This window comes from Nelumbo lutea, chromosome 6 (assembly GCF_056320005.1).
Source record: "Nelumbo lutea isolate HS-2025 chromosome 6, American lotus-T2T, whole genome shotgun sequence".
NCBI classification, from domain to species: domain Eukaryota; kingdom Viridiplantae; phylum Streptophyta; class Magnoliopsida; order Proteales; family Nelumbonaceae; genus Nelumbo; species Nelumbo lutea.
The window spans coordinates 60,204,415-60,227,617 of NC_142689.1; the positions used below are offsets into that span (position 1 = coordinate 60,204,415).

The window sequence follows — 23,203 nt, forward strand, 5'->3', positions numbered from 1 at the left end:
CAGTCCAGAAGTTGTTTAAATCGAAGAAAAGCTTATATACTCAAGTAGAATAGAAAAACATTTGATGAATCGTTTAAAATGACATAAACTGGGTCCAGTATTATAATGCAAATAAATTAAAAGGTTCCAGATATCAATTTGGACCGATCTGAGCTGTATGTTGAATTCATTTGGACAGTGGAAACAAGTTCTATGAGATGGTCTGATACGGTGGAGACAAGTTCTGTGGGAACAAGTTTCACCAAAACTTTAAAGCTTAAGTTTAAATAAGAACCAGGTGTATTCATTTGGATGGTGGAAACAAGTTTAAATAGGAATTTCAAGATGAAGATTCATTCCATCATTCTAGAATATATTGCACTACTCTGCAATCCTAAAGGGTATCTAACAGTAAATATTAACTAATCCGTTAACCGGGAGATCATTTTGATGAAATTGTTCTACAAATTGCCCTCTTCTGCATTCTGTAAACATTCATTTTGATGAAATTCAACTAAAAATAAGAAGCAAACTAAAAATTGTTCTACAAGCAAATCAGGAGAACGTATCACCATCAAATGATGGAGATCATACCTGCTTTTGAATCAGATTTCCTAGCTTCAGAAAGAGCAAGTGAGAGAGGGGAGAGATCAAATCTGAAAGGAACAGAGGAAGAAAGAGAGAACTGAAGGGAAAAAAAGGAAGAAAGAAGGGCGACTCCATACATGGTGCGGATTCGTTTAGCCAATGCACTCAGAGTGGAAACAAGGATTTTTTGAATGCCCTTTCTCGAATGAAAAGATTTATATGCTCAAAACAACTTGAAGCTTCAAATGAAGCTTTCGGATTTTGGACAAATCTGAGCTTTCTCAAGCTTTTCGGTTTCCTGTCTTTTGGTTGCCAAAAAAAGAGCTCAAAACCAGGTCTTCCAAGCTTTGAAAAGCTTGAAAGACCACTTAGAAGGACTTGCCAAACCCTCCCCCCCGCCCCACCTTTTTCTATGTTCCCAGATTTGTTGTCCAAATAGCTCATTACCTAGCCAGTAGAAATTGCCCCAAAGGTGAGTGGAAAGGTAGTCCGCCTCTATGGCTGGAAAAACTTATGCCAACAGTTGATGTTTTCACCAATGGCCCTCTGGTTTCATCAATGCCAACAGTTGATGTTTTCATCAATGGCCCAATGAGTGATTCTGAACAATTCTGATCCCAGAGGTTGCCTGTTCATGCCCAATTCCTTCGTACACAAACCTGGCAATTATGCTTCAGATACCACATCCTACCATATTTTTTTCATCACAAGGCAAACGTTGTGTTAAAAATCAACTTTATTTATCTTTTTCTACCTTCTCTACAGTGACTACGCAATTACTTACAGGTAGGATTTCTTGTTCCCTCCATAAAGAATATAAATATCTGCTTAATTTGAAGACAAAAAAAAAAGTATCTGCTTAATTCGCCTAGCCAAGCAGATATTGCTTCCTCCGTCTGGCTCCTCTTGCTCTAGAGATTTATCGAGCACCTTTCAGTGCCAATAGTGCAGCTCCATATGAAGCTTCTGTCTGAATTGCCCGACTTACAGGTAAACCAAGCACCCTCTCTCTTATCTTTGTCCATTTATCATTTTTGGCTCCCCCTCCAGCTGTGAAAACTTCGTCTACTTGGGTTGCACCTAGATCCTTCAGTAACCCATAAGCCTTTGCCTGAAAGGCAAGCAAGTCCATGTGTTTCAACATCACAAAACTTAATTCAGCAATTGGCTGCATACATGTTATTTCGATATAGAACTAGCATCTAGTCTACTTATTAACCCTTGTATCAGACAGAAGGGAGATCCCATACCTCGATGCGAGCAATGGATTCGAAAATTCCATGTAAGTAGTCTACATCGCTTTCTGGGCGTGGATGCAACCTGTGCAAAATGGTCAATAATCAACCGACTATTGGCAGTGTCACAGGAAACCATCAGTAACTTCTTATAGTGGTATAAGCATAAACTCTATTTATCTCCATCAGCTTATTTTTTCCATTAAATGTTAAGATAAAAACACAAATACACAATAAAGATTAGTTCTTAGACTCAAGGCATTTCACATGGTAGCTTTGATGGTTGCTTCAGAACAATGCCCCACTTATGTGCCTTAATAGCAGTGTTTTAAAAACCGAGCCGGAGGTGAACCGTTTTTACCTTCAAGTCATGGGTCACCGGCCAGGTCGAACAGGTCAGACCGTGCCACATCAGCATCTATATATTTTAAGTATATATAACATACATACATACATATATATATATATATATGTATATGTTATATATATATAGATATATATATAGACATATATATATATATATATGTGTGTGTGTGTGTGTGTATGTGTGTGTGCGTAGACATGACATATGTATTATTTTATAATTAAATTACGTTTTTTAATTCAGTTTTTTTAATTTTTATCTATAAAAATATTAAAATATGTGATTTTAGGCCAAAACAGGGTTTTTTTTTTGCGAAAAATAGCAGGGCAAGACGCCTTTGACACCTTGGGATGCATAGATCTCAAAAAGTTACCCAAAATAAAAATAAAAATAAAAAATCATCTCAATCAGACATCAAAGTGCAAAGTTATGGCCTCCTGAAGTTTGCATAGACAATTAGTATGCAACCCGCGACCCGGTGACCGAGTCGCCAGTTCAACGGTTCAACTGTCTGGGTCGATGGTTTTGTTGACTTTTCAATGGTTTTGGGGGCAACATGGGGTTTTATAAGAACCGGACCCAGAAAGTCGGTCAGGTGACAATTTGAATGGTTCGACCATTCGGGTCAACGGTAGGTTAAAAACATTGTTTAATAGTATGTCATTGATATATTCTTTCCCAGGATTAACAAATCTAATGGTATATACATTTCAATGATATTTGATAATGACATGCAACACATAATGATGTGTCAACTGTCAATTTTTTCCCAAGGGTCATTGAACCACCAGCCAAAGTATGAAGTACAAATTAGGTTTCTTACATAGCGAAGGACATCCTCTTCTTCATATTTTGATTTCCTTCACCCAACACACAATACCTAGTGTTTTGTAATATCCATAGTCACACACACACACACACACACACACATCTCCTCTAATAGCAACTAATAATATGATCAAAATAAAAAGAAATAAGTTTCAAGGTCATTACTCTATCATAGTGAAGTCAGGATGGAACCCCCGACACAAATGTCTGACTTTGTCCAGCCCATGATAGTGATTTATATTTTATTAATATATGAACCAATTTTGAGTGCTTTTCTTTTTTTTTTTTTTTTTTTTGGGGGGGGGGGGGGTAAATTGGCTTCAGGTTGCTTTCTTTAGTTGTGTTGGAATAATGTTAGAATAACTTAGTTGCAGTTGTTAGGGCCTGTTTGTCCAAATTAAAGTGTTTTTTTATTTCTGTTATGTTTGTTATTGTACTCAGGGGCACAAGGGTCTTTTCCCTTGTTATTTTCTGTCACCCTATATATATTAAATAAACACTGGCGCAGCCTGTTGCATTGCAAACCCTCTCTTTTCTCCTCTCTTCTCTTCTCTTCTCTTCTCTCCTCTTTCACCTATCTCTGGCCGGCTACACTGTCAAGATGGTATCAGAGCAGGAATACTGATTAAAAGAGAGCAGACCGATCAACCCTACTATCAAGAGAAGATCGATCAACCCAAAGAATAGGTCGAACAGACTAGCAGAAAGGAAATCTGATTCTGGACTACAGAATAGCTACGACTGGTACAGTTCTCCCTCTATTTTTCTCCTCTTTACTCTCCTTGATCATGGGCCGAGTGAAAACCCTATGAATCTGGGGCGGCTGAATGCTATCGAACCTGTGTAACCCTAGTTGTCTTGGATCGTGTGATCCTGTTGGTGTGTTAAGACACCTGTAGGTCAATGCTGACCTGTCTTCTCAATGGTTTGAGTTGACTATAAGCAAGAAGGATCTCTCCTACTGATTAGTGGTTGTTAGCCATTCTAGAATTCTGATAGGCATGTCTGAAACTGCCGAATATTACCTCAGTTTTGTCCAGAATTTGGTACGGTTTGTGCACAATCTGGTTGGTAAACCCTAGTGTGTGGGTGTGAACTGAGTGGAGCATTGCTTTGTGGAGTAAGGAGGGGTCCTAAATCCGGTGTGTGGGACTGAGTAACTGCTTGACCATGTCAACTGAGAATCCTGCTACTTCAGAAATCTCAGGGAGCCACAATGGAGTGAGTGGGGGAATGGATATGAGCTTTCCCATGGCTGTCATTCCCTTTGATGATCTGAATTACCTTGAGTGGTCTAGGGGGATAAAACTCTACATCACTACTAGGGGGCGAATAGGATAATATATCAATGGGAGAGTAAAGGAACCGAAGTATTGAAGTGTTGAGCATGATAAGTGGGACCAAGAGAACATTATGGTGATGTCTTGGCTCTTGGTTTCAATGTTGCCACAAGTAAGGAAGACCTTTATGTGGGCTGAAACTGCTTGTGAGATATAGGAACAAGCGAAGTCCACTTATTCAGAATAGAGACACTATGCCAAGATATATCAACTACAAGTTGAATCTTCTACTTGCAAGCAGGGGGAGAGGAGTCTCTCGATGTACTATTTTGATTTGACATCAATATGGAAAGAACTTAATCACTATCAGAACGTGAATTGGAAGTGTGATGAAGATGCAAAAGCCTATAAGTCACTTGTATCACAGCAACACGTGTTTACCTTTCTCCTAGGGCTGAATCAGTCATATGAGTCCATCAGGGTACAGATCTTGGGTAATAAAGACTTGCCATCAGTTCAGGAGGTGTATGCCTTGGTGCAGTCAGAAGAAAGCAGAAGAAGTGTGATGAATGGTGTAGAAGGGGAGTCAGTTGCCCTAGCAGTCCGGGGAAATTCAGATACAAATGTCAGAGGTGGTTTTAAAAGGGGTGACACTCAGAAAAAAACAGAAGATAAAAGCAAGCTTTGGTGCACTCACTGCCAGAAGACACAACACACTAAAGATACATGCTGGGATCTCCATGGAAAACCTAAATGGGCACAGGATTTGGGTAAGAAGTCAGCACCGGATCAGGGCAAGAAACCAGGCCAGCATAATCAAAGAAGGTATAACTCAACTAATCTGGCATCGACAGAGACTAGTCCTTCCGTAACTCAGGACAGACATCCCGATTCTGACCCTAAGGAAGATATTATCAATTCCTTCCGTGAACATTTGGAATTGTATGGTAGGACTCTCCGCCAGGTGGATTCTGGGCCTACTCCTTCTACCTCATTTTCGTCTACATCAGGTAATGCCACAGCCTTCCATGTGTCATCTCATACTACTGATTCACCTTTGACTATTGACTCTGGAGCCTCAAATCACATGACCGGTAAGTCAAATTTGTTCCAGACATATAGCCTTCTCTCTGGGAGAGATAAGGTAAGACTGGCTGATGGTTCTTTTTCTACCATAGTTGGCGAGGCACCATATCTCTCCCACTTGGCCTTACTCTTCCAAATGTCCTACATGTTCCGAAATTACCTATTAATTTGTTGACCATTAGTAGTATTACTCACTCTTTGAATTGCTCAGTCACCTTTTTTTCCGTCTTCATGTGTGTTTCAAGATTTGACCTCGGGGAAGACGATTGGTAGAGGAAGCATGGTGGATGGTCTCAACGTGTTGGAGAATAATGCTGGTCTAGTGGCAACCGAGTCCACAAGCTCGTCGAGTGAGAGTCATGCCTATTTATGGCATAGTCGTTTAGGTCATCTTTCTTTTGAGTCGTTAAAAGTTATGTTCCCAAAGTTGTTTGAGTCCTTGTTAGTGAGTCAGTTACAGTGTCAAACTTGTCAGTTGAGTAAGCATTGTAGAAGCTCTTTACCTTTAAGAAATAAAAGATCTGAATTTCCCTTTCATATTGTTTATTCTGATGTTTGGGGCCCTGTTACTCTACCTACTGCGACTAGCTATAAGTATTTTGTTACGCTGATTGATGATTATTCTCGATACACTTGGGTTTATCCTATGCGATCTCGAGATGAAATGCCACAAATTGTGAAAGATTTCCAACGCATGGTGTTCACTCAGTTCCAAACGGAAATTCATATTTTCCAATCGGACAATGCAAAGGAATATTTCCATAGTGATCTCACGAAGTTCTTTAATTCGAGTGGGTCACTTCGGCGAAGCTCTTGTGCCAGGACACCCCAACAAAATGGTGTGGCTGAACGAAAAAATCATCATCTACTCGAAGTTGCTCGTGGCTTGCTGATTCATATGAATGTGCCAAAACAGTTCTGGATGGATGCAGTATTGTGTGCGACATATATCATCAATCGCATGCCCTCTCGGCTACTAGAGTATAAGGCCCCACATCAGCTCCTGTTCCCTACAACCCTGCTGTCCACCATTCCGATGCGTGTTTTTGGGTGTCGTTGTTTTGTCCACAACCTCTCACCTACTCGTGGTAAACTTGACCCTCGGGCTATTCCTTGTGTTTTTCTTGGTTACCCCTCATCTCAAAAGGGGTATCGTTGCTATGATCCCATTGCCCGCAAGTATTATGTTTCCATTGATGTCTCATTCTTTGAGAGTCAACCGTTCTTCTCGGTTTCTCCTCAGGGGGAGAGTAGGGTTGAGGAGAAACAGGCGACGACTCAGATTCAACTACCTCCTTAAACCGATCCTCTTCCGTTCCGGGTTTTCCATCGTCGTCATAAGAGCCAGCAGAATTCAAGAGCCGTGGAGCCGGACACTATGCAACCAACATCATCGGATTCACCCGAGGCAGATCCGTCTCATCAGCCAGGTACACTTGCTCCCATTGCTCCTTTAAATGTTGATTCACACATCCCCAATGATCTTAATATTCCTATTGCTAAGAGAAAGGGTGTTAGATCTTGTACCACTAATCATCCTATCTCTAACTTTGTGTCCTATGAGCATGTTTCACCTTCGTACCATGCCTTCCTCTCCTCTGTGGATAGTGTTCCCATCCCTAAGACCGTGGCAAAAGCTTTGTCAAAACCTGAATGGACAGATGCAATGCAAGAAGAAATTGATGCCTTACATAAAAATGGTACATGGGAATTGGTAGATCTTCCTGAAGGGAAGGAACCAATGGGGTGCAAGTGGGTGTTCACAGTGAAACGCAAAGCTGATGGAACTGTTGAAAGGTACAAGGCTAGATTGGTAGCAAGAGGCTTCACACAGGTATATGGAGTGGACTATGCAGAGACTTTTGCCCCTGTAGCGAAGATGAACTCCATCTGGATTCTCCTTTCCTTGGTAGTGAATCTTGACTGGGATCTTCACCAATTGGACATCAAGAATGCCTTCCTGAATGGTGACTTGGAAGAGGAGGTGTACATGACCCAACCCCCAGGGTTCTGTGCCAGAGGCAGTGAACAAAAGGTGTGCAGGTTGAAAAAGTCCCTATATGGATTGAAACAATCACCTCAAGCTTGGTTTAGTAAGTTCCATGTAGCAGTCAAACAAATGGGATTCAAACAATGCCAGTCAGATCATACCTTGTTTGTAAAAAGAGGTGAAGGTAAAATTGCAGCTCTTATTGTGTATGTGGATGACATAGTGATCACAGGAGATTGGGAGGCTAAAATCCAGAGACTAAAAAAATTCTTAGCCACTAAATTTGAGGTGAAGGATCTAGGCCCCTTACGATACTTCCTTGGAATTGAAGTTGCCCGCTCTCACAAGGGCATCTTTATTTCCCAACAGAAGTATGTACTAGATCTACTAGAAGATACAGGCAAGTTGGGGGTAAAACCATATGATTCACCTATTGAACCTAATCACCATCTGGGAAACAGTCAGGGAGAGTTTTTGAAAGATGTAAAGATGTTCCAGAGACTCGTGGGGAGACTTCTGTATTTGTCTATGACCAGGCCTGATATTGCCTATGCAGTGGGCGTCCTTAGTCAATTCATGCACAACCCGATGACAACTCACTTTGAGGCTGCAGAGAGGATCTTGAGATATCTCAAGAAGTTTCCTGGAGCTAGTTTGTTGTTCTAGAAACAGTCACTTAAAAGTGGAAGTATATACTGATGCAGATTGGGCAGGAGCAGTCAATGACCGGAAGTCCACCAGTGGTTATTGTGCCTTTGTAGGAGGAAACCTTATCACATGGAGAAGCAAAAAACAAAGTGTGGTCGCTAGATCCAGTGCTAAAGCAGAGTATAGAGCGATGGCTCATGGGGTTGCGGAAATCATGTGGATAAGAAATCTGTTAGGTGAACTGGGTTTTGCAGTAAACATTCCTACTTCACTCTACTGTGACAATAAAGCGGCCATCAATATTGTTGCTAATCCAGTTCTGCATGATAGGACGAAACACATTGAAGTGGACAAGCATTTTATCAGAGAGCAACTTGCGGATATCTTCACCAAAGGTCTTCATCATGTGCGGCACAAAGATTTGTGTGACAAGTTGGGCATGATTGACATCTATGCTCCAACTTGAGGGGGAGTGTTGGAATAATGTTAGAATAACTTAGTTGCAGTTGTTAGGGCCTATTTGTCCAAATTAAAGTGTTTTTTATTTCGTTTTTTATTTCTGTTATGTCTGTTATTGTACTCAGGGGCACAAGGGTCTTTTCCCTTGTTATTTTCTGTCGCCCTATAAATATTAAATAAACACTGGCGCCGCCAGTACTGTTGCATTGCAAACCCTCTCTTTTCTCCTCTCTTCTCTTCTCTTCTCTCCTCTTTCACCTATCTCTGGCCAGCTACACTGTCAAGAAGTTGTTTATCTTTCCCTCTGTTTCTTTCAACCCAATGTTCTCAAACCCCAGAGGTGTTGCATACAGAATAAGTACTATAGTGACAAGTCCCGTCAGAATAAGTATTGTAGTCATGATGTTATCCTAATGAAATCACTTTTTCATTGCCTCACTTTGTTAGGAAATTTAGATTCTCAAAGGCTCAAGCTGAAACCTATCTCTGTTTGGGTGACCAAAAGAATATATTGCTTTATGAAGTGTGTCAACATGCTTCCTCGTGAAGTCAATTTTCACTCATATTGTTCCATTTAGATATGTGGACATCAACAATTTTCCATTTATTAAGTCTATACCAAATCCTTAAAACTATGAGTAGAAATCACTGATTGCAGTTTTAGATGAATTCCTTGTGAGGAGAAAGAAGAAGAAGATGAAGAATTTTAGTAGTAGAGAGAAGAGAGGAGAAACAAAGGAGTGGGATGTCAACCAGAATTGAACTAGTTCTGGCCGCCAACCCCTCTTTGTATTATATACTCAAATTAAAAGAATAAGAGATTACAAGAATGCCCTTGGTAGGGCGGCCACTTAAGTAGCTGAATAGTCGCAACTTAAAAAAACATAAACTAATGGGCCTAAAGCCTAATAACTTCCCAACTTAACAACTTAAAAAAATAAAAGATAAATAACTGGGCCCAATAACTAGAAATCGGCCCAACTCAACACTCCCCCTCAAGTTGGAAGTAAATGCCACACATTCCCAACTTGTGTAGGTCATGCTCCAGCTTGTTCCTTGCAACACCTTTTGTGAGAACATCAGCAAACTGCAAATCAGAAGCAATGTATGGGAGACAAACTTCCCCAGAAGTTACCCTTTTTCTGATTAAATGTCTATCAACTTCAATGTGCTTTGTCCAGTCATGCTGAACTGGGTTATGGGCAATGTTAATTGCTGCCTAATTATCATAGTACAGCATCATAGGTTCTTCTGCCTTTACACCAATATCTCCTAACAAGGAATGGATCCAGAGAAGTTCTGAAACTCCATATGCCATGGCCCTGTATTCAGCTTCTGCACTTGATCTTGCCACCACTGTCTATTTCTTACTTTTCCACAAGACTAAATTACCCCCAACAAGGGTGCAGACTCCTGAAGTAGATCTCCTATCATCAAGGCATCCTACCCAATCAGCATCAGTATAAGCCTCTAGCTTCAACTTTCCATGATCAGCAAATAGTATGCCTCTGTCTGGGTGTCCCTTCAGATAAGCAAGAATCCTGTCAACAACCTCCCAATGCTGGACTCGTGGGGCATGCATGTATTGACTCACCACACTCACTGCATAGGAAATGTCTGATCTTGTCATACACAAATACAGTAGTCGCCCCACAAGTCTCTGATATCTCCCAATATCCTTTACCAGCTCACCTTCTGATGCATTAATTCTGTGATTCTGATCAATAGGAATACTGACTGCCTTTATTCCAAGCTTCCCTATTTCTTGTAGAAGATCTAGAACATACTTCCTCTAAGAAATAAAGATTACATGTTTTGATCTTGCAACTTCAATGCCTAAGAAGTACCTAAGCTCTCCAAGATCCTTAATTTCAAATCCTTGTGTAGATTCTTCTTCAAACTGTCAATCTCACTTAGGTCATTTCCTATGACAACAATATCATCCACATAAACAATTAGGACTGACACCAAGGATCCCCTCCGCTTCACAAACAAGGTATGGTCAAATTGAGTCTAAGTGTAGCCAAAAGCAACCAAGGCCTTCCTGAACCTGTCAAACCATGCTCTGGGAGACTGCTTTAAACCATAAAGTGTAGAAACCAGCAGGAATATCCATATACACTTCCTCTTGCAGATCTCCATTTAGAAAAGCATTTTTCACATCAAGTCGAAATAGGGGCCAAGAGTATGTAGCAGCAAGAGAAAGAAATATCCGATCAGAAGTCATATTTGCAACTGGTGCAAAGGCTCTAAGTAATCAATGCCATAGGTCTGTGTGTACCCTTTTGCAACAAGTCTAGCCTTATACCTTTCTATACTTCCATACGCCATATATTTGACTGTGTAAACCCATCTGCATCCAACAATCTCCTTGCCCTCTAGTAGATCCACAATATCCCATGTCTAATTCTTAATTAAGGCTTCCATCTCTTCCTACATAGTTGTCTTCCACTCAGGTTTGGAGAGAGCCTCATTGACACCCTTGGGTATAGACACAGAGTCAAGAGAGGAAAGGAAAACACGGTAAGAACGAGAAAGTCCACTGTAGGATAGATACTATGAAATACAATGAGCAATACACTTTATCTTCCCCTTTCTGAGAGCAATAGGAAGGTCCAAGTTATCTGTAATGGGTTTGGTAGAATCAGTGGGAACCGAAATAGTAGAGGGATCAAGAGGAATACCTGAATCTGTGTTAATAGAATCTAGAGTCTCCAAGGAACCAACAGGAAGTTATGTGAGTTGTTCTTTTGCGGTGGAATCAACCTCCTTGTGAAGTCTCTGTCATGACTAACACTGAGAAGTAAGACACAAAGGAGGTGGTAAGGTAGGTGACATAGGAGGATCAGACACAAGAGTGGACACAAGAACTGGAACTAGAACTGGAAGAGGAATAGACTATTCACTCGCTTCCCCAAAACACTCCCCCTGAGAAGGATTCTTCGAGAAGAAGGATTTGAACTCAAAAAAGGTGACATCCATGGTAACATACCGACTCCCATAAACTGGATCATAGCAGCAGTACCTTTTCTGATTTTCTGCACATCCAAAGAAGACACACTTCTTTGCCTTCGGATCAAGCTTCAAGCGATGAGGACCAAGAATATATGCAAAGCAAACACACCCAAACACCTAGAGAGGAATATCGAACATCCCCCCCTCAAGAAAAAGGAGACTGAATGGTGTGCTGAATCAAGTATATGAGAGGGACCCCTATTAATCAAAAAGACTACTGTGAGAACTGCATCACCCCAAAACCGAACTGGAACAGTAGTTGTGATCATCATGCTTCTTGCAATCTCAACAATGTGTCTGTTCTTCCTCTCTACAACACCATTCTGTTGAGGATTGTAGGAACAACTGCTCTGATGGACAACACCATATTCTTACATATATAAAGCAAGGTGCTTTTCAAAATATTCCCTGGCATTGTCTGATCTGAACACTTTAGTTCGTATCCCAAACCGTGTTAACACCATTTGATGAAATTACCGAACCAAGGATGGTACCTCATCTCGAGATCTCATTAAGTAAATCCAAGAATATCGAGAAAAATCATCCACAAATAAGAGAAAATATAGATAGCCACCCAAAGAAGGAACATGATATGGTCCCCACATATCAAAATGAATAACACCAAAAGGAGATGAACATCTTTTATTACTAGCTTTAAAAGAATGTCTACAATGTTTTCCAAGTTGACAACCTTCACACTCTAAACTGGACAAATTAATAGACTCAAAAAGCTTTGGAAATAAGAAACTCAAAGAAGAAAAAGATAAATGACCCAAACGATTATTCCAAAGCATAATCTGACTCACAAACCCCGACTCACTATCCCTGCTGACATGATGACCTTGATGATGAGGAAACACATCCAAGAGGTAGATTCCATTCACTTCACGACCACTCCCAATCGTCCTCTTTGAATCCAGATCTTGCAAGACACAATGACCAGGAGAAAAAATTACTGAGCAATTTAGGTTCTTAGTCAAACTACTAACAAATAACAAGTTAGCACTTAATCTGGGAACATGAAGGACAGAGGGAAGGGAAATGGAATCATTAATCTTGACAGACCCCTTCCCAGCAATGGGAACATGAGATCCATCAACTGTGGAGACTCTGTCTCTACTAGAACATGACAGAACTGGTAAGAAGAAAAAATAGTGGAACTATGGGTCATGTGCTCTGAGGCTCCAGAATCTATAATCCAAGGAGATCCCTCCTTACCTGTAGTAGAAACATAATTTGCAGTGGCATGTGAACTACCTGTATGAGCAAAGGAAGTAGAGTGTGCTCCACCAGAACCACCTGTACCTAGCTGTCCACCTGTTACTGAATTAGGACTGACTGTATCCCGCTGATTCAGGAACTGCCCGTATCTCTCAAGTTCGACCCTCACTACAGCAGCTGCAATAGACTCCAGAGTAGTTGTAGTAGGAGGGGCCGGTATGTCACCAGTGACTGCCATGTGGGCATTTCCCTTCTTGTTTTTGAGTCTATTCAGCACAAGATGAGGATGAAGCTTCCAGTAGGTATCTTTTGCGTATTTAGGCTTCTTGTGATAGTCACAAATCAAATCCTTTTTGTCTTCCTTCCTGATTTCACTGCCACCCCGGTCTCCACCTTGTTTAGGTTTCACAGCGCTAACCATGGTTGATTGATCAAAAACAGAATTTTTCATCATCACATTTCTCCTCCTCTCTTCCCCTAATACAAAGGCATCAGGGGATTAAGGCTAGCAAGAAATTCAAAAACCCTATACTTCTCTAGGAGCTTCTGGTAGGCAGCTACATCCTTAGTGGTTTCCCAAACAACTATCTCCAGATGGTCAATCTCCTGCCACAGGGTTTTAAGGGTTGAAAAGTAAACAATAATAGGTCTATCTCCCTGCATTGTAGCAATAATCTGATTCCTCAACTGATAGGTCCTAACAACATTCTCACTCTATGAGTAGGTTTCTACAACCTCATCCCATATTTCCTTAGTTGTATTTGCCCACAAAAAATTCTTACTTATATGGGGCAGCATTGAATTACACAGCCAAGTCATCACCATATAATTTTCCTGTACCCACCGGGAGCTATTAGTTTTGGGTTTCACTTCCTCACCAATGATATACCCTAACTTCCCGCGAGCACCAATGGCCATCTTTGCAGATTGTGACCATTCTAAGTAATTTGAACCATCCAACTTAACTATAGTAATGGTCCCAGCCCTGGAAAGGTCTCCAACACCTCCTCTTACTGGTATCATTTCACTCTTGGGTTTGTTTTTAACTCCATTACCCTCCATAATTCTCAAGAAGGGGTTAGAAGGCTACTATAAGATGAAAGAATATCAAATAAATCACTTCTGGTACCACCAACACCCTTCTGTTGCCCTAGATGATCTTACCACAAAAGATTCATTTTCTGCAAGATGGGAGAAAAGAGAGAAGAGGCAGTCACTCTCTCCAGAGACCTCCAAAGCAGGCAGGACTTGAACTACCCCCTTCAGAAAACTCCTAGGAACACTAAAAATTTAGGGCGCCACTTCCTAGGTCAAAATTGAAGAGTGCGATAGAAACAAGACTCTCCCCCCTTCTCCAGCTTTCCCTGAATTTGATGGGAAACCCTAGACCAGCTACAGGGCAAAATAGATCCACCAAAAAATCCAAAAACTGGACTTACCTAAGATCTTTGATCAGCCTCTCAAGTCACCATGCAGTCGGCCGATCTAGGGCTGCATGATAGAACAGCTCAAGGAACCTTCGGCCTACTCTGATACCAAGTAGAAATCACTTATTGCAGCTTTAGATGAATTCCTTGTGAAGATAAAGAAAAAGAAGACGAAGAGTTTCAGTAGTAGAGAGAAGAGAGGAGAAGAAAAGGAGTGGGATGTCAACCAGAATTGAATTAGTTCTGGCCGCCAACCCCTACTCAAATTAAAAGAATAAGAGATTACAAGAATGCCCTTAATAGGGGGGCTACTTAAGTAGCTGAACAGTCACAACTTAAAAAACATAAACTAATGGGCCTAAAGCCCAATAACTTCCTAACTTAACAACTTAAAAAATAAAAGATAAATAACTGGGCCCAATAACTAGAAATCGGCCCAACTCAACACTATGATTGCCAAATCTTCATATCAAATATCGCTCATCAACATCACGAAAGACACCATACAACATCCTAATCATCTCCTTTAGTAACCACATCATAAACCCAAAAGAAAAGATCGAAAGGTTGTTACCATTGCTAGAGTCAGGCTCAAGCCCCTAGTACAACTGGTTGAACTGCCTCCGGACTCAATAATAATACCCTCAAATATCTGAAGCCAAGGTTGACTCTTCTGACTCAGAGAACATTGCTTACAATGATGTAAAGTTTCTTTTTGGCATCTTCATTTAATTCCAATTTTATGCATGTCTCATATTCTTGTGGCAGAAACTGAAAAATATAATTCCTTGTGATTTAACTACTGGAACTGGATTGTACGTCTTACATAATAAATATTGTAATCTTGATTGTATCTTGTGCAACTAATTTTGACTAATTGCATTCTACCATGACATGTAAAAACTTTGAGAAACCTAAAATTACCAAGTAAATCAGTTGAACCTCAAATTGAAACCTGTATCATATAGATTTTTCTTCTTTTTTGGCAAACTTTCCTCTTGGTATCCATTTAACTCCAAGATGATGTGTCAACCATATCTTTAAGTCTATCTTGTGCAACTAATCTTTGACAAATCATGGTACCATTCTGTCAGGGTATGTCATAGAACCTCAAAGAATACTCTACATCTCTGTGTGTCAATTGGTGAGAACTCCCAGGAATCACTGTAATGGAAAGGTTCAGTTTGTTCTTCCAGAGCAGCAACATATGGTTGATATCCACATTCCTTAGTAAGTGTTTTCCCCCTCATCTTGAGAAACTCAAATACAAGAGCATCATAACTTGAGCAATATTAGCACCATAAGTGACCCAAAAGACTACATGTGAACTATTTAATAAATAGATGAGTTATCAATTCTATTTTGATAATAAAACTTCCTGTTCTGTGGTAGCTAGGACATTTAATGAATAGATGAGTAATCAATGTATGTGGTGCTAGAACTACCTGTACTGGGGGGGGGGGGGGGATTCTATGGAAATTTTAACATGTATATAATTTGAACAGGATATTGCATATTGGTCCCTCATTAAGATGACTGTAAAATATTGAAACAAAATTTGAAATAATTTTACTATTTTGGAGTTTGTTAGAAGAGGGTGGGCCTTGGCACAACGGTTGGGTTGCTCCATTGGGACCTTGGTGACTAGGGTTCAAATCTTGGAAACAGCCTCTCTATATGTGCAGGGGTAATCGAATTGCTGTGTACATCTATCCCTCCCCAGACCCTACATTGGCGGAAGCCCTGTGCACTGGGCTGCCCTTGGAGTTTGTTAGAGCAGGAAATTAGATAAAGAACATTTAAATACCTGGGTACCATTTGTGGGTCTGCCACAGGAAATCTTTCACCAACAGCTGGCAGAGGGTAGTAATCTAGAGAAGAAGTTTCCATGGGATTAATTTGTTTACTCAATTCTTCCAATTGCTCATCAGTGAAAATTTGGCTGAGAGCAGCTCCTCCAGTATTTGAAGCACCTCCTACAAGCCACTTGTCATCAAGGCGATGGCTATACACCCCAAAGCGTGCATCATCAATTCGATTAGTGCTGAGAAGTTTAACAGCAAGTGTTGAACCCAAAGAAGTTACCTAATTAAAATCAATATAAAATTTGTTAATAACCAGAAAACATTTTTCCTTATTGCATTTGAGAAAAGAAATCTATTGAATTTGCATTGCAGACAGAAACTGTTAATTAGCATGCCACAATGATGCTATACAAGTAATATGGAAATGCATTTAAAGCACTAAATAAAGTTTTCCCTGCCACATAATGGCTTCCACTTGGGATATCGCCCAGATTGAGGTCAGACAGTTCTTTCAAATAAAAAAAAAAAAAGATTGAGGTCAGAGAAAGAGAGAGGGGGGGGGGGCGGACTGGTAGAAGTCTCACAGCTTTCCCAGGTTGTGTAGCCCGTGCAGCAAGAAAAGCAGCTATACTATCTGTGGTTCCTGTGCAGATGACACAATCCTTTGGAAAACCTGCCCAGGTAGTTATTATTAGAAAGCAATGGAGATCTAAAAATCTGAATATCTTCCCAAGTTGAAATAGGAGGTCAGCAAAACTATAACTATGTCCATGGACTGCAAAATACTCAACCAGAAAAAAGAATAAAGGGTTAAATATTTAGCTTTACAATTAATTGATTTTAAAAGAGTTTCTTTACATCTCCATTTTTAAGAAAGAGTGTGGATAATATATTTTGTGGAAAGAAATAATAATATGAATGAGTATATATATTCATGTGCAAAATATGGTAACACAGCTTCTCCCAGAACAGAACAAAACAAAATGAACTAAAACCAACTAGGCATGAAGCTATATACAAAAAGTCCTTCCAACCCCACATCTGCATGTCCACCCATCAATGAGTTCATCTCTCGTAAGATCCACCAGATCTTTAGATGCCAAGAATTCCCTGATCTTGTTTAGGTGGTTATTTACACCAATTACCTCTCCCAACTCCTCACTTCATCTAGTTATGTTTTGTTGGCAGAGTGCCCTTCAATGACTAAAGAGCTGATGGAAAGTTGCTTGGCGATAGATTACACATAATAAAAGCAAATAACTTATCCTTTTACATAATCCACAACACCAATGAGTCCATCAAAACTCAGTGACTACTTCCATGTGTCTTCAAAAACAATCCTCCTCTAACTAGCTTGGGATTTCCTACAATAAAATTGCAGCTTAATCTTGCCTTGGATTTTTTTTTTTTTTTCCTTTTCAGGGTAAGGGGGGGTAGCTGTATTGGAAGGGTACCCAGTAATGACTCTTGCAGAGGTTCTTTCTAAGATCATCTCTGGGGAACCTTCCAAAGGCCTTCCTCTGCTTTCTTTGTTTTTTTTTTTTTTTTTCGATGAGTTTGCTCCTTGGTAAAATTAAGGATGAACTAGTTATTAAATCTCTATTAATCCTGTCCTGTAAAAATTAAAATGTTCTCCAAAAGGAAAATATTATGTACATTTCAAGCAGAAGAAATAGGGTTTTGTAAAATATTCACATATCACAAGTCACCTTTTGCACTGGGCAGTAGTACAACTATGATCTTTTATGAACAGAATTTATCTATCATTTTATGCAATCATGGTGGTTAAAATTCTTTTTCACGAAACAACTTTTCAAAGCATGTGGAAATATTAAAAATGAGGATCATAATTTTTGCTTTGGCCTAATGACTTGACTAGTTAATCCCGGGGGAGTTATGCTTTGTGGTTAAATAGAAAGAAAGTATCCACTTGACAATTTACAGACAGTAACATTGCAAATGAAAAGGTAATAAACATATATTTAGATACCAACCATACTAGATCGGTTTCCTAACCAAACATACCGTACTGTGTCCTAATATCCTCTTTCAAATGACCAATTGAAGTACCAGGGGCTTTGACAGAAGGTAGCAACTGTGAGTATGGCTGCTGAAGCAGCCACGGTGGATACGACTCAATCTCAGGATCATATCCAACCTGTTATATATGTACAGAGACAGGTAAACTAGTGTATTCTTTCTCATCGAAACACGACAATGATGAGAGAAGATATGGATGTAAGAAAAACAAGGGAATGCCAAACAAACTAAAATGGCACCTTCAAAGCGTTGTTGTAATCAGTGATTCCAAGCTTTCCGTGGAGATGCCACAGAAGCCAATCTGCTTGATGCAGCAACAAGGAAGATTCTTTATTGGAATCATGAGAATTCCACCACGAAACGAGTTTGCAAAGGGTAGAGGAACCAGAGCACACTGTATGGTTTGCAGGAGCAACTGATTTAACCAAGGGTAAAGCATCAGGAAAGCTCTCATTGTAAAGAAACGGTCTGCATAATGGCTCCCCCGTGGTGCTGCAGTTACGAATTTCGATCAAATCCCGGAAAAAAAAAATCAAACAACACGGAAAAAGCAGTAACAATAATAATGCGAGATAAACAGAAAACTTAATTATAAGAGCCCACCTGTCAACGACGATGGTTGTTGCAGAGGTCCCGTCAATAGATATCGAAGAAATGAATGGGCGAAGACTAACTGGAACATCTTCAAGTAGCAAGAAGAGTGTTGCTTTCCATGAGGTCGCCCAATCCATTGTGTTTTCGCTCTGTCTAGACAACCAAATAATAGGGAGTCAAGTCATTAGACTTGCTTAGCTAAAAATTTAAGCTGGAGCTCTACAAGCTTACCACATATTGCGGGTAATTTCGTTTCCCCTCGGCCTGAATGGTTCCTTGATCGTCAATAAGAGCATATCTGGCTCCAGAAGTGCCAAAGTCCATCCCAAGGTAAAGCTGTCTGTTATCTTCATGCCCGGAATCTCCACCATCTTTGCTGCTACACGCGACCTCCATTCTTGAAATTCTTCTCGGAAGAAGTTTCCTCGAATGAGGATATCCTGTAACATGAAGATCATCAATGTATTAGAGAAGAGAGATAAAGAGAGGGAGAGGGAAAGACAGGAGCACCGAGTACCTTGCTTGGGAGACAATGGCCGAGGAGAGACAAAACGGCATACAGGAGGATGGTGAGGTGAGGCCAGCATTTTCTCTGGTTGTGCTTCGATGCTCAGTCGGAGAAGAAACGGGTGGACGACAAAAAAGCATGAGGCTTCATCACCTCTGCTTCAGCCATGGGCTCTCGATACTAAAATGTATCGTTTGGAATGCCCGTTAGTCTCATGGTCTGTTGGGTTGGATCCGAGCCTATGCCATTTTGCCTTGTCGATTACAATTGGATCCGGGTTAACCACGACCGCTCCGAAAAGACCCGGTTGTGCATTGTCAACGTAAAGTGGGCGGTGCCGGGCTTGGGTTTGAGGCCCGTGGGCCGTATATATAATCTATTATTTTAATTTTATTATAATATTTTTCAATTTTATTTTATTATTTTATATAAAAAAAATTGTATATATCAAAATTCATAAAAATAAAATTTTAAGATTATTTTAATTTTTAATTTATTTAACTTTTTTCATGTTTCTCACTTTTTCAAAAAAAAAAAAAATCATACTACCACCCACAGTCCGGCCCAGCCTGGCACACCATGCCCAGGCTTCCCTTTCAGGGGTTCCAGGCCAGGCAGCCACTGAAAGGTCATATTCCCTTTCAGGTGTAATATGACCCATATTACACCTCTCATCAATTGTTACACCCACCGGGCCCACCTTGTCTGAAAAAGTCACTCAGTTCATATTTCTTCTATTATTCACGTTTTCTCTGTGTTGGAATTCATGTAAATTGATGTTTAGTAGGTTAGGCTTAGTTTGGAAGGAATACGAGTGTAAAATCTTGTATTTTGTATTATTTTGTATTATTTACAATGTTTATTTTGTATTTTGTATTATTTTGTATTATTTACAATGTTTATATTTGTATTTTGTATTCTTTCTAAACTGAGTTTTATATATTTGTCATTATCCTTTACCATTTTTTTATTCAATTTAAGAGAACAAAAAATAAAAATAATAGCTAATTTCAACTCGAGTCAAGAAGCGCTTATTTCTACTATAATAGACTATCAATTTCATTGAAATTATTAATGGGTACGAAGTCTCGTTCCAAACTTTTTACACAGTAAGCGTCTCTCCCTCCCCCCGGAAATCAAACATTCAAAATGTCAATTACTCTAATTTTCTGCAAGTAGACAATCGGGTGTCAATTGGACAGGATTTGGTCCAATTCGATCTGGTTCGTCATGAGTTCATTACAAATGGTTCATTTCAACCCAATTCAATGAATATTTTAGACCATTTTAGATTGGTCCAATTTAATTTCTAGACTGTCAAATTGGTTTTAATTTAGATTTTCTCAAATTCAAACATAATCTATTGACAACTGTATTCTTATCTTCTATCAATGGACAGGATATTGGATTATTGGTTCAATCTGATCCAATCCAAGATAAATTCATTACGGATGGATCAAGTCCAATCCAATCCAATCCAATATAAATTCATTACGGATGGATCAAGTCCAGTCCAACCCAATAAATACTCTGGACCATTAAGTTTAGGCTAGTACAAATCATTATGTCTTATTGATCTGTCCAATCCATCTAAATTGATTTTAATTTGGATGCCCAAAACAGGTCCATCAAGAGCTGAACTCTACATGCTGGACCGGTCCATCCTCGAACTGTAAGCTCCTAGATCAAACTCAACACTGCAGGTTTGGCTTGAAAAGTATACGGATAACGCCATCCAACACATTTGTATACATATAACGTACATACATGTATATCAAATACATATGTACAGACATTGAGACATATACATGTAAGAATGTATTATATTTCAAACGATCAGGTGGGTTAGGGTTAGATGGTGCAACCCAACAAACCAAGGCATCAGCCAAGCCCAACTTGAGTAAAGTCCGTCTGACGTTCTACGCCCATGGTAAACGGAAGCCCAAAAATCTAGCCCAGCCCGTTTAAAAAGCTAGGGTTAGGTGGTGCATTAGTGCGGGAGTGAGGTTGGCCTGGAGCATCCATGTTGTAGCGCCAAGAACAGGACAATGAGTAGTTGTATAGTTCACACCAAGGTTTTTAAAACCAAACTGTTCAGGGGTTCAGTTTTCAGGTCAAACAGTCCAATTGTTTGAACTGAAGGACTGGTCCGTTTTAACAAAAAAAATTAAAAAACGGTAAAAAATCACTGGATAAATCAATGGTTTTTTGTCATTTGACCAGTTCAACGGTTACTGACCAAATCAATGATTTTTGGCCAAAATGACGATTTTAGGGTAAAACAAAACTGGTCAAATAACTTATTCCCGGTTTTTCTGGCCTAACCATCCGGTCTGATCCGATTTTAAAAAGCATGGTTCACACAATATAATTATCTAAGTAACTGGTGTGTCATATTTTTTATGTTAACCATATCAAATAGGTCTGAAAAAGGGTTACCATAAATTATCCATGGGGACTCCACCACTATTGTCTTCATGATGCAAAAAGGTATCATCTTATTGCTCACGAGCAAAAAGTTGTCTTCTAAAGCTCCCTTGTTTTTAGTGTAAAAAGCAAATACATACCATTCAAAAATTCCCTCGGACCGGTTAATGAATATAATCTGTTTTAATTTTCTATGGATAAACTTTGTATTCCAACTAAACGATTTTTTGTTGTAATGAGTAGAGACGTGGATCGCAATACCGAAATCTCTCTCTTTTACATTAATCAACAATGAGTGCAAACTTTGTATTAATTGTGAGTACAAACATGTCTTCCAAGTGATAACTATCATTATCGGTATACAAATGCATGCTTACCTGCTTGTAAAATTGAACCGGCATTGACATTGTAACAAATGCAGTCTAAGTTTGTTCTCTTCCAGTCTCACTCTTGTGCGGTTATACCCAAAACCTTGATTCATAGCAGCAAACTTAAGGCAATGTATTCTCATATTAATTTACTTAGGGAAAATTCCTTATCTATACCTTATACATTGGCTGAGTCACAATTTGGTCCCTAAACTTTAAAATGCGACAATCCAATATCCAAACTTTCAAAATGTGACAATTCAGTGCCTGAACTTTCAAAATGTGGCAATCCATTAAGTGACATTTGAAAAGTCAAATATGCCCTTTGAATGCCATCTAATTCTCTTTATCAACCATCCAAACGTTGAAAAAAAACTGAACAATCCCAAGTCCTAGCCTCTTCTATTTAAAAACGTTGGTGACAGTTTAGAAGAATCTAGAATTTGAGACTGTCCATTTTATTGTCAACGTTTGGATGGTTGATAAAGAGAATTAGATAGCATTCTTAGGGCATTTTTGACTTTTCAAATGTCACTTAATGACTAATTAACAGACAGGTTAATGGCAGGTACTGGATTGTCATATTTTGAAAGTTCAGGCACTGGATTGTCACGTTTTGAAAATTCAGGCGCTTATTGTCGCATTTTAAAGTTCGGGGACCAAATTGTCACTCGAGCCAAAGTACAAGGCACTGATTGAGAATTTTCTCTTTACTTTATTATAGAGTCCAGATCTGCTCCCACACATCAGAAACATTTCTTGTACTTGTATTTATTATTTATGGAAAGATGTTCCCAATACAGGGTAGGATGTGGCTGTGAAGTCGGTGTGAGGCACATTTTGTGAGGAGCAGATCCCAATTCTTTATCATAACATTAGCAACATCCTGATCATAAATGCATGTTGCACACGACATTGATCATATTACCAAAAAAAGTATCATGATGTACTAAATATAGTGATGATGTCCTCCTTGAATAACGTTGCTTTCATTGAAGGCTGATTAGGGCAAGGCCACATCTAAGTAGGTACACCCTTGTGAGCACATTAAGTCTAGATCTGCTTCTTGTAAAGCTGTGACATGTTATGTATAGAATCATAAGTGAACACGTCAATGTGTTTGTAAACATGGGATCTAGAAGATCCCGATGTGGGCACACTTAATAAATACTTTGACAACTGTCTTACCAAATTTGATTTGAATTATTTCAAGGGTAAGTTGGAGATATTTATGGGACAGGTGTCAAAATACAAATTGTGTTCACCAAGTTCATTAGCATGCATCCCAAATTTGATAAGGGAGGCAAATATCTATATTATCGTAAGTGTGAATGATAGTTT

The 23,203-nt window shown here is 39.5% G+C and overlaps 1 protein-coding gene across 2 annotated transcripts; it reads right to left on the reverse strand.

Moving 5' to 3' along the window:
- Window positions 1–1,285: 1,285 nt before the first annotated feature.
- Window positions 1,286–19,283, reverse strand: XK-1 (xylulose kinase-1). Of its 2 annotated transcripts, XM_088952152.1 has the most exons (9): window positions 19,077–19,283; window positions 18,791–18,999; window positions 18,569–18,708; window positions 18,205–18,457; window positions 17,951–18,083; window positions 16,510–16,598; window positions 15,928–16,205; window positions 1,818–1,887; window positions 1,286–1,678 (listed from the first exon to the last, which is right to left on the reverse strand). In XM_088952152.1, exons 1-9 carry the CDS (start codon window positions 19,144–19,146, stop codon window positions 1,487–1,489), a joined length of 1,434 nt encoding a protein of 477 aa, XP_088808278.1. In that variant the 5' UTR covers window positions 19,147–19,283; the 3' UTR covers window positions 1,286–1,486. The 2 variants fall into 2 exon arrangements, with proteins under 2 accessions (XP_088808278.1, XP_088808279.1); XM_088952153.1 differs by lacking the exons at window positions 16,510–16,598; window positions 17,951–18,083 and having other exon boundaries at window positions 19,077–19,261.
- Between the last annotated feature and the right edge of the window lie 3,920 nt (window positions 19,284–23,203).

Coding starts and splice junctions, on each gene's coding strand:
- XK-1 (XM_088952152.1), bottom strand. CDS start 19,146: ATGCTGGCCTCACCTCACCATCCTCCTGTATGCCGTTTTGTCTCTCCT. Junction 18,084..18,204: donor ATTACAACAACGCTTTGAAG/GTGCCATTTTAG, acceptor CATATATAACAG/GTTGGATATGATCCTGAGAT. Junction 16,206..16,509: donor CTACACAACCTGGGAAAGCT/GTGAGACTTCTA, acceptor GATTTTAATTAG/GTAACTTCTTTGGGTTCAAC.